The following is a 12,448-nucleotide window of genomic DNA, read 5'->3' as shown; positions in this document are numbered from 1 at the left end:
CTTTTAAGAGGCTACCTATGATAATGTATGAAATATATTAGCTTAAATATATTGGCTTAAATGTAATTATGCAAAGGATTTAAGAAATGCTAGATTCTTATTTCATAGAGTCATATTGCAATAGGAGACCAGAGGGGCAAATGAGCCCAGCCCCCCTGCCAGACAGGAGACGCCATAGAGCACTCTTGATATATAGTTGTCAAGCCTTTTTGTTTAGAAACCTTCAAAAGAAGGAAATCTTTCAATGTTGATGTGAACTCAAGATCCTTGACATCTGTTGAAGATAAAAATGTAAGATTAACCATTTGTTTTAGAAGGCAATAGGGCAAGGAGGGCAAGAGGTGAGCTGGTAATTAAGATTCCATGTAAGATATATTATTACTTATTTGTCATTTATATATAGCTCTTTGTCTCCCTTATAAGGACAGAAGGAAGTGGGTGTATCTTTTGTGATTGGTTCTAGCAAACAGCCAATAGGAATTTCAACCAGGCTGATTGGACAGAGGCAGCCACAGGAGGAGCAAAGGGGGCTGGATTAAGGAAATATAAGTGCTGGCCAGGATGGCAGGAGGCCAGGCCAGAGCTTGGTAACCATATACCACTGAGCCTCTCATTTATTTGTCTGACAAATAAATTATTATTTTAATTTCTCTATTGCTGCGTTGAATATTTCATTCCAGCTAAGCGTTAACCACAAGCAGAAGGTGCTACATTACCAGTGCCTTGCAGCTCAGGCTTGCAGCTCTGGGCGTCCCCACTGCCTGCCAGGAGCGCCAGGGTCAGCATCGAAATCCAGGTGAGGAGCATTCTGGAAGGAGGGGAGGGGAGACAGCAGTGAGGGAGGGGTCTGTGCTGGAGCCATGGGGGTCTGCCTCCCCCTGAGCCCAGGAAAGTAAAAAATAATAATGGGGAAGGTGGGCTCAGAGCCAGCCAGGAATGCTCAGAGGAGGTCTTTGGGTGGGTCATGAGACTTGCTGGCTAGAAACAGCAAGGATATGTGAGAGTGTTCCTTGTCAGCATGGAAACAGGGTGAAGGGGAGAGAGAGTTTGGAGAGAGTGCTGGGAAATTATGAATGGCGAAACTTGCTGAAATATATTCGGAGTCCAGAGTGGATTTCATGCTCTTTATTCAGCTATCCATTCTTTATTCAACCTCTCCATTCTGAAGGAAATCAGCCCTGAGTGCTCACTGAAAGGACAGATCGTGAAGCTGAGGCTCCAGTACTTTGGCCACTTCATGAGAAGAGAAGACTCCTTGGAAAAGACCCTGATGTTGGGAAAGATGGAGGGCACAAGGAGAAGGGGAGGACAGAGGACGAGATGGTGGGACAGTGTTCTCAAAACTACCAGCATGAGTCTGACCAAACTGTGGGAGGCAGTGGAAGACAGGAGGGCCTGGCATGCTCTGGTCCAGGGGGTCACAAAGAGTCGGACACAACCAAACGACTAAACAACAATAACAACATTCAGCTCATAGTGGTGAGGAGCAATGGAAGTTCCCCCCGAATGTCTGCTTTATATACAGCGGTACCTCGGGTTACATACGCTTCAGGTTACAGATGCTTCAGGTTACAGACTCCGCTAACCCAGAAATAGTGCTTCAGGTTAGGAACTTTGCTTCAGGATGAGAACAGAAATTGTGCTCCGGCGGCACAGCAGCAGCGGGAGGCCCCATTAGCTAAAGTGGTGCTTCAGGTTAAGAACAGTTTCAGGTTAAGACCTCCAGAATGAATTAAGTACTTAACCCGAGGTACCACTGTACATTATTTACACAATGGACCACACGTGATTGGCTAATTCCGGGATTCTCCTGTAGGCCAATCAGGTTGTGGATTCACTTCCACCTGGAGCTGGATTGGGTGGCTCCTGTGGACCAATCAGACTGCTGCATTCTGGATCCTATTCAACTCAGTACATAACACTTGCATTAACAGGAAGATTTGTGTACCTGCTAAAGAAGATGCAGTTTTCAAAAGTCAGCCTGAAAGAGCCCACAAGAAGAAGTTTGGGGAAGTCAGTTGAGTGTGATTAAATTGGTGGTGAGGTGACAATGGAAATAGGGAACCTGGGGCAAACTGTTGAAAGGGTGGGGCAGGAGACAGAGGAGTTGGTGACCCCGTGGTGCTGATAAAGCCACTTCCGCCCTGCAGAGGAGGTGGGGTTGCGGGCGTCACGCCCCCAACACTTGCATGGAGGCTGGAGCCCAGCCCCCACGCGATTGGGGGAATCCCCAGCTGCATCACCCCCTGGCCAGCCAATGGGATGGCTCTGGGGGCGTGGCCTGCCCTATTAAACAGAGCTGTGTAGCATTATCTTCCACAGAATCAGAATACGTTGCAGCAACAGAAGCCTGCAGAGAGATCGCCTGGCTTGATCAACTCATAAAGGACTTTGGGTTGGTGAGAAAAGGGCCTGTCAGCTTGCTGGAGGACAATCAAAGTTGCCTGAAGCTGACGCAGAGTGAGAAGTTCCTGGCCAGAACAAAACACATTGGGGTTAAATACCACTACATACGCCAGATGATCCAGGATGGACTTGTGGAGCTATCCTACTGCAGCACCCAAGAGATGACTGCTGACATCCTGACGAAACCCCTACCAAGAGAGAGTTTCCAGAATCTACGTGTCAAGCTGGGACTCTGGGTGGTTGAATAAAGTTGTTTATATTTTGTGTATGTTGTATTGCCTGAGAAGGGGTATGTGGGATGTAAACACAGGAGCAGTCAATGACAACATTCCTAGAGTGTACATGTTAGAAAGCTCCCTCTTTGCCAGCTGCCAGCTGTTCCTGCTTCTCCCGCCCTATAAGGTTTTCGTTCCTTGACCTTGCTATGGATCTTGGTTGTCACCATTGAGGGGCCAGGTAGGAATTTTTTCCACTTGGCAAATTGGCACCAGCCACTTGGTTTTCACCTACCTCGTAGCAAATTGTCACAACTCTCTGGGTATTGGCGGTTAGGCATTGGTATTGCTCTGTAGATGGAAGAGGGGAGGAAGTCCCATCACCTGCCCCACATATTGAAGGGTAGTCCGATAAAGGATTCCGGGGGGCGTGGCGCTGTCCGAAGCCTAGGGAGGTGAGGGCCTAAGACATGCCCCCTATCTGTGACCCCAGGGAAGTTCCTAGTCGATGTGCATCAGCAGGACTCCCGCTACTGGTGGTTAACCCTTCCCAGTCTTCAAGCGGACGGATATAGTCAGTTAGGACCAATGCCTAAGCCAATACCACTCATCACCCGTAACCAATAAAGTTGTGGCCTTATTTAGCCCATTATCCTTAATAATTGTGTCATGTGTCTTTATTTCCACTGGAGGGGGGAGGCAGGAACTAGCCACGCAACTAGAAACCGCTGCTGCTGAGGAGATAAGACAGGGGAACATGGAACCAGTGAAACTGCAGGCATACAGGTAAATGTATGAAAGATCTGGATTTTGTGTGCTTGGGGGTCTCTCGCCTGAACCATGAGGTTGGCAGGACACCATTCGTGACCAAGAGCAAACACTGCCTGTTTTGCTATCGCTGCCTGCCTTCCCGACCACAAGGCAATGAACACTTTGGACTGCTGTCCTGTGACAAGAAGGACAAGCTGCAAAGATGCTTAAAGATGCAGGAGGCAGTTCCTCTGGCAACAGGCCTCACTGGGGGTCCCTAACAGACTTTTTAAGATGCCTCCAAAAATATAGGGTGGTACCCAACTATGTTTATCTCAGCATGGAACAATTGAATGATATGATGGTATGATAGATAATTGTAAGAGAATATAATATTGATGAAAATTAACAAAAGAAAACGGAAAAAAAATAGTGTGCTAGATAGACTAAGTGGCAGGTGCATGATGGGGTGGCGAGAAGCCGTTAGAAACTCAAGAAGAACATATTGTGATGAGAAATAACAAATATTACCATTTTCTCTTTCTTCTGGATAAGCCTTTTGTTTGTTCTTTTTAATTTCAATAAAGCAATAAAAAAATTCTTGGCCATTCTCATTTATTTCAATGTGTCTACTCAGAGTAATACTACCCATACTTTTCTGGAATTTTAGAACAAAGTCTTGAAAGTTAAATTAGTACTGTAAAGATGCTCTAAGCTCTGGACTTTCTTTGGGAGACGGGGGATATTCTGGGCTTCAGGTATCACACCCAATGAGGCACCTCCCTTCCAATTTTATTCATTTCATAAAATTTAAACCACTCAATTGTAGAAAACCTCAAATCGGCTCACAAAACTTACCTTGCTTCTCTGTGTTGGGATCGGCAACCAGAAGCGTCTTTCTCCAAAACGTTTTCTCTCTGCTTCCAAACGAGTTCTGGAGCTCTCGGGCAGTCCTGCTTTTATGCTCTTCAACTCCCCCAAACAGGAAGATGTTGAAAGCAGATTTGCACGCCCTTCTTCTAATCAGGCTTGTGTTTGTTTCTGACTCTCTCCTTTGATTAAGGGTCGTATTACTTGATCCACAACTGCCAGCACACACAACAGGTGCAAGGAAGAAGATTGCATTTATGGAGAGGTTAAAAAGTTGAGCTGCCTCATTTGCATCTGAGAGAGCTTTTGCTGGAGTCCATATGGGCATCTGTTACGAATACATGTTTACCCTTCACATTATGCCCCAATTCTCAACCTTTTTATTCGACCGTCAGTCAGAAAAAAAAAACCAAATACATTTGTCAATACACAGTTAAAACACCCAGAAAGCTTTTAGAGCTTAGCCAACACTAAAAAGGGCTAAACAGATAGCCCCATATCAATACAGTCAATTATGGTCTTGCGACGCTTAAAGGCTAAAAAAAGAAATTTGGCCACCAAGAAAGGTATAGCTCTAGTAACATTATTCAGCAAGTGTAAAACCTGGTTTTCTCCGGGTAGGAAGCTAAGTTGACATAGGAGTGGGTCTATAAAATTTTGTCTAAGCTCTGCATAAGAAGGGCAAGTCAAGAGAATGTGTTCGGTGGACTCAACCACACCAATAGCACAATGACAGGTTCTCTGGGCGTATGGTACTCCCCTGTACCTTCCCCACAATATCGCAGAGTCAAGGACATTTAATCTAGCCGCTGTAAGAAGTCTGCGGTATTCCACATAGTGGATTTCTGCAAGGTAGGGGGCTGGTATGGTCCGATAAATCTGGTCCCCTAGGAACATCCCTGGTTTTACCTGGGCTATGTCCTCTTGTCTGGCAATATCACTCAGTCTCCGGGAGATCACATCTCTAGCTTGATTGTACGTCATAGACTCAAAGTAAAGGTGAGTCAATCCGCAGGATTGAACCTCGTTAATGACCTCCCTTTCCCACGATGATTGGAAATCATCACATTATGCCCCATTGCACACACCAGGAAATGAAGAAAGCTTCGTTTATCAATGAAATGAAAAAGACAGAGTATTTGCATGCTGTTTCAGGCAGCCTGGGGACTGATATGCAATCAGGAGGGGGGGGGGGGAAGCCTGCATAGCTCAGTTGGTTAGAGCCTCGTGCTGATAACACCAAGGCTGCAGGTTTGATTCATGTATGGGATCCTGCATTGCTGGGGGTTGGGCTAGATGGCCTCCAGGGTCCCTTCGAACTCTGTGATTCTGTAAAATCATACAGCACAAACAAATCTGGTATCTAAAAAGTAAAGGAGTCCCTTGATATCTGGTTTAAGAAGGTATTATTCATTGCAAAATCTGAAAAACTTGCACATTATTTGCTAGTTGTTTTATTGTTATTATTCATTTCACTTCTATACCGCTTTAAGAAAAACCTCACAGTGGTTTACAGCATCTTACAACATCAATAAAACAATCCAGAATCAAACATTTCTGAAGAAAGCCAAATATAAAGCATACAGTCAAAGCAACATCATTAACAGGAAACAAAAATATTATCTGAAAGATTTTGAAATAAAACATTACAAAGGAGGTCAGCTACAGAAGGCATATTTAACACAAACAAACAATAGTTAGGGTTTGTTGTCAGGCATAGCAATGTCCCTCTGGTCTCCCAGGAGTCTCTTTTGTAGGGCTGGTTGAGTGTGGGCCCCGCCCCCTAGGCCAGGTGGAAAGGGCCTTGCAGAGAGTGACCTCCACACCCCACAGCCGGGCGATGTTCCCAAGGGCAAAGCCAATGTCTGTTCATTTTATAATAAAGTATTATTCTCCTTTGTTGTCAACAAAGGTCTGTATAGTTAAAGCTATCGTTTTCCCAGTAGTGATGTATGGAAGTGAGAGCTGGACCATAAAGAAGGCTGATCGCCCAAGAATGGATGCTTTTGAATTGTGGTGCTGGAGGAGACTCTTGAGAGTCCCATGGACTGCAAGAAGATCCAACCTCTCCATTCTGAAGGAAATCAGCCCTGAGTGCTCACTGGAAGGACAGATCCTGAAGCTGAGGCTCCAAGACTTTGGCCACTTCATGAGAAGAGAAGACTCCCTGGAAAAGACCCTGATGCTGGGAAAGATGGAGGGCACAAGGAGAAGGGGACAGCAGAGGACAAGATGGTTGGACTGTGTTCTCAAAGCTACCAGCATGAGTTTGAGCAAACTGCGGGAGGCAGTGGAAGACAGGAGTGCCTGGCGTGCTCTGGTCCAGGGGGTCACGAAGAGGTGGACATGACTAAACGACTAAACAACAACATTATTCTCCCATGATCTTGTTTCTTATTTCGTACAGCTGCAGAAGTTATTCAAAGGCAGCGTCCGAGTTCATACTGCAACAATTCTTCTTAAGATGTGTTTTGAAAATGCTCAGCACCTCCAGCTTGGGCTCAGAAGGTCCCCTTTGCCTGGAGCTCTGGAAAACCTGCTATCAGTCAAGAAAATAGCATGCTATATGGAGCAATGATCTGTCAAATGTTCTTATGAGTACATTCAGGGAAGGATGAAGTCCAGAAAACAATTAATTAATGGGTCTAGATGGGGGAGGGAAGCAGGATACAATCATCATCATCATCCCAACGGGAATATTTTTGCGATATCTGCAACATTTTCCCAAGCACTTCATGTCACTATTTGTCTACTGTGGGGCTTTGCCCACACACCTGACCAATGGTTCCAGCGAAATGGCCTCAGGGTTAAACTTTCAGGGTGATGATTCCAACACAAAAGCACATTCACCCTCTTTCCACAAGGCCCCAGCAGACTATTTGCTTTGGAGCTTATGGGCCTGGTTGGTACCAGGCCAGAACAAATACCCTTTTGTGTGTTTCTTTGCATGATAAATTTCTTATTTTCAAATCATTTGGCACATGGCAGTGGATTCTTTCTTTATTTCCACCTGTGGCATGCAGTTGCAGATAGGCTGGAGAACCCACAACCCATAACCAGAGTTGTGGGTTGTGTAACTGCCCCCCCACAGGTGTTGGCACCTGGGAACAAGAAAGAAACTGAGAACAGGAAGGAGAAAAGTTGATGTCCTCAATCTTGGTCTCAGCATCTTTCTGATCTGCTTAGGTTTTTCTGAGCCAGGCAAGAGCTGCCCATCACGAGGCAGATAAAACCAGCAGGGCTGCTCTAGAGGAGATCCAAGACTCTTCTCTAAGTGCTCACAGGCCGACTGTGTGATGATCTGTTCTGGACCTTTCCTGGTATCAAGGTCAAGGTCACCAGTCGGTAGTTACCTGGGTCTTCCTTGTCTCCCTTTCTGAAGATGTGGACAACCTTTGCTTGCCTCCAGTCTGCAGGGACCTCACCTGTTCTCCAAGAATTCTCAAATATAAGAGGCAAAGGCTCTGAAATTACTTCCACAAGCTCCTTTAGTATCCTTCGATGCAGCTCATCAGGCCCTGGAGATCTGAATTTATTTAAAGCAGGAGTCAGCAAACTTTTTCAGCAAGGGCCGATCCACTGTCCTTCAGACCTTGTGGGGGGCCAGACTATATTTTTGGGGGAGGAAATTCCTATGCCCCACAAATAACCCAGAGATGCATTTTTTATTATTATTATTATTATTATTATTATTATTATTATTATTATTTAACCCTGCCCATCTGGCTGGATTTCCCCAGCCACTCTGGGCGGCTTCCAACAGAACACTAAAATACAATAACCTTTTTTTAAAAAAATATTTTTTATTAAATTTTTGTTTAACAATAAATGCACATAATAACATAACATTTTCCAACATCCACATTTCATACACTTCCTTGGACTTCCTCACACCTCTTGTTCCTGCTTTCTTAATTCATAAATTTTGCCAGCAAATTATTAACTTAATTTAGTTTATATAATAAAATTTTCCACTATTAATATCTCAAATTTTGAAATTTAACATCTCTCTTATTGAAACGTAATTATAAAATACTGTTTTATCCAAAATTTATCCTTTCTTTCGATTACGTTCAAATTTGTATTCCTTATTACTAATTTGTTAGAGCCATATTGTTACAGATCTTACATTTTTCTTAACATTCATACAGTTTACAATGTTTTTGTAGATAGTCCTTAAATTTCTTCCAGTCCTCCTCCACCAGTTCTTCTCCCAGGTCTCGGATTCTGCCAGTCATCTCAGCCAGTTCCATATAGTCCATCAGTTGCATCTGCCAATCTTCCAGTGTGGGCAAATCTTGAGTTTTCCAGCATTTAGCGATGAGTATCCTTGCTGCTGTTGTAGCATACATAAAAAAGGTTCGATCCTTCTTTTGCACACTCTGGCCGACAATGCCTAAGAGAAAGGCTTCTGGTTTCTTAGGGAAGGTATACTTAAATACCTTTTTCATCTCATTATATATCATTTCCCAGAAAGCCTTCACTTTAGGGCAAGTCCACCAGAGGTGAAAGAATGTACCTTCAGCTTCTTTACACTTCCAACATTTATTGTCAGACAAATGGTATACCTTTGCAAGCTTGACTGGGGTCATGTACCACCTATATATCATTTTCATAATATTTTCTTTCAAGGCATTACATGCCGTAAATCTCAAACCTGTGGTCCATAACTTTTCCCAGTCAGCAAACATGATGTTGTACCCTATGTCCTGTGCCCATTTTATCATAGCTGATTTGACCGTTTCATCCTGTGTATTCCATTTTAGCAGCAAGTTATACATTCTTGAAAGTATCTTAGAGCTGGGTTCTAACAGTTCTGTTTCTAACTTTGATTTTTCCACCTGGAATCCTAATTTTTTATCTGACTTAAAAGCTTCTTTGATCTGAGCATAATGTAACCAATCTCGCACTTTCCCCTTTAGTTTCTCCAAACTCTGCAACCTCCAGTTGTCTCCATCTTTTTCTATTATACATTAAAAACTTCCCTAAACAGGGCTGCCTTCAGATATCTTCTAAAAGTCTGGTAGTCGTTTTTCTCTTTGACATCTGATGGGAGGGCATTCCACAGGGCGGGTGTCTCCACCGAGAAGGCCCTCTGCCTGGTTCCCTGAAACCTCACTTCTCGCAGCGAGCAAACTGCCAGAAGGCCCTCAGCGCTGGACCTCAGTGTCCGGGCAGAACAGTGAATAAAAGCACACCTTCTACGCGTGTAAAAACACCAGGCAGGCCCCACAAATAACCCAGGGATGCATTTTCAATAAAAGGGCACATTCTACTCATGTAAAAAACACACTGATTCCCTGACCGTCCACATGCCGGATTGAGAAGGCAATTGGGCCGGATCCGGCCCCTGGGCCTTAGTTGGCCTACCCATTATTTAAAGTATCTAGGTGTTCCCTTACTACCACTTTTCCTATCTGGGCTGCAGCTCCCTCCTTGCATTGTTTATTCTGTTATCTCCAGGTTGGGCACCGCTTTCCTTTTGGGTGAAGATAGAGGCAAAGCAGGTGTTGAACAGTTCCACCTTTTCTCTGTCACCCTATAGCATTTCTCTGTGTTTCCCATGCAGAGGACCTACTACTTGCTGGTTCTTCTTCTTGCTTCAAACATAACCAAAGAACCTTTTTAAATATTATTTTTAACCTCTCTTGCAAGCATAGGAGCCAACTCCTAGGGGCCGAGATCCCTCCAGGCCCTCAATAAATTATTTGAGGGGGTCAGCCCCCACCCCAGTTGATGGAAATTGCCATTCAAATGGTGTGCATGTGTCATGTTATGTGATTGATTACCTGGAGTGTAATATTTTATTCAAGCTGGAACCCCTGTGTGCAAGCCTGAGCTCATTCTGAGCTTTAGCCAGCCTGACCTTCACCCTCCAACTGTTGGTAACTCGTGTATACTCCTCTATTGTGATTTCTCCTTTTTTCCGTTTCTTATACATGTCCTTCTGAACTCTCAGGTCATCTGTAAGCTCTTCATGCAGCCAAACTGGTTTCTTTAGATGCCTCCCATTCCTCTCTTGTTGGAATTGTTTGCATTGTGCCTTCAATATTTCTCCTTGAAGACGCTCCCATCCATCTTGGACTTCTGGATTTCTGACCATGGGATCTCACCCAGTGGTTCCTGGAGACTTCTTTAAGTCCAGACACCATCACTTCCTCCCAAGGTTTCATCGATCTTTCTTCAAGTTACAAGAAAGGATTCCAACTAAACACCAGGAAGAACATTCTGAAAGTAACAGATGTTCATCAGTGGAACAGACTCCCTCATGATGTGTGGGCTGTCCTTCCTTAGAGGTTTTTAAGACAGGTGGCTATCTGTCATGTATGATCTAGCTGAGAATCTTGCATTTCAGGGGTTTGGACTAGATGGCCTCCCAGAGTGGCTGGGGGGGGCAGCCAGATGGTGGGTGTAGTATAAATAATAAATTATTATTATTATTATTATTATTATTATTATTATTATTATTATTATTATTATGACTTAGGGTCCCTTCCAACTCTACAATTCTATGATTCTGTGAGAAGGAAGCATCTATGGCAGGCTTTCCCAAACTTGGCCCTCCAGCTGTTTTGGGACTACAATTCCCATCATCCATGACCACTGGTCCTGTTAGCAAGGGATGATGGGAGTTGTAGTCCCAAAACAGCTGGAGGGCTGAGTTTGGGGATGCCTGCTCTACAGTCTCCAGGGACAGACAGGTAAATTGGGTGCCCTTTCTTTATCCCCTCCTAAGTGTCTGCCTTGGACTCACGGAAACAACTTCTGCCTGTAGACACAAGTATCCTCAAGGCAAGACTGGCCTACCCAGACTGGTTGTTGTGTTCAGAAGAGAGAGAAATGCCCTCTGTCTCACTTCTGACTTGATTTCAGGTAAGGGAGGCAAAGACATTTCCATGAGTTTGTGGAGACTCTTCCAGCACAGAAGTGCCTCCCTGCTCTCCACAAGGCAGAAAGCAAAGTGTTCATTCTGGAGCTTGGTGTGTGAGATTGGGACCTGCTAGAGTCAATAATGATGTTATCATCTATCTGTCCTCTTTATGAAATAAATGCAGTGGGGACATATTATTATATTCAAAGCAGATCACCTGTTGATAAGGAGGTGTGTCTTTCCCCTCTTGGCAGAGAGCCAGAAACCACATAAGGCTGCTCTGAAGAAGGATGTTTTGACAGCCAAAATCCCACTGTCAACATCTTTCTGATTGGTTGGTTTGCTCAGAGCCAGACAAGAGCTGAAAGGGAATAAAACCAGATAGGACAGGACTTTGCTGGAAGCAGGGAGGTCTCCGTGTCAGTTTCACTAAGAGGTTGGGTCGTTCTGCTGATCCCAAGGTGAGTTGATGTGATGTCTGAAGCCTGGATCATGCCCCCCACACCCTGAATGGGCATACTGAAAACTTCATTTTTTAAAAAAAAAATATTTGTTGAAGAACTGTTTAGGGGTTCCCAGCATTCTGGAGGATGACTGTTCTCCTGGCCAACATTGATGGATCTGAATGCCTCTTCAGCCCTCCTGGCTGTCTCCAAAGCCCTCTGAGGCTGCTATGGGGGAGCCAGACCACCCCATCCCATGGCTCCAGTACGAGCTTCCCCTCAAGAACCCCTCCATCCAACCACCTAACACCATGTGGGCAGTTGCAATGCATGAAGGACTCAAAAGGGGCTCATGACTTGGTCCCAACCTGGGTAGCAGTTTGGAGCTCTGAGCTTGGATTTTATATAATGCTTAGTTCCCTAGAGAAAAGTGTTTCAAGCTTCTAGAACCCACATCTTCATGATGTTTGAAGACATCTTTGATGTAAAAGCCCACCCACTCCATTTGTTTTTCTGACTGCAACAACAGTAGTACAAAGTTGTTCTTGAGGGTTGTCTTACAAACACCTTGGTACTTCCTAAATAATGGCTCATCTCCCTGATGGGTTGTAAACCTCTACTGAGCTTCATGATAACAGCTTTAGGAATTGTCAGATAAAACCAAAACATTAATTATATCTAATTTCTGGTGTTAACCCCTCCCCTCCCGGCACTATCATCAGGAATCGCTTCAAGGAGTTCTGGCCCTGGACCCTGAAGAACCCTGAGAACTGAGGGAATGTCTGTATCTGCTTCCTCTTAGAGCAGAATTCACCAACTTCTCTGGTGCGTGACTAGTTCCCTTTGTGATAGATTCTTAGCAAACAGGACTTGCAGTTCCCACACATGGTCTG

At 44.5% G+C, this 12,448-nt stretch overlaps 1 protein-coding gene across 4 annotated transcripts in view; it reads right to left on the bottom strand.

The window, feature by feature from the left end:
* LOC310849281 (fucolectin-like) overlaps window positions 1-4,464 on the bottom strand; it is a 43,194-nt gene extending 38,730 nt beyond the window's left edge. For all 4 annotated transcript variants that reach the window (XM_083749474.1, XM_083749476.1, XM_083749475.1 and 1 more), the window contains exons 1-2: window positions 4,230-4,464; window positions 717-808 (exon numbers count right to left, since the gene is read on the bottom strand). In XM_083749474.1, the coding sequence (XP_083605600.1) occupies window positions 717-807 (91 nt within the window). In that variant the 5' untranslated portion in view covers window position 808; window positions 4,230-4,464. The remainder of the gene's footprint in view (window positions 1-716; window positions 809-4,229) is intronic.
* Between the last annotated feature and the right edge of the window lie 7,984 nt (window positions 4,465-12,448).

The sequence above is a fragment of the Podarcis gaigeae genome (assembly GCF_964106915.1).
Source record: "Podarcis gaigeae genome assembly, chromosome: 7".
Taxonomy (NCBI): Eukaryota; Metazoa; Chordata; class Lepidosauria; order Squamata; family Lacertidae; genus Podarcis; species Podarcis gaigeae.
This window is presented reverse-complemented; position numbering and strand designations above follow the sequence as displayed.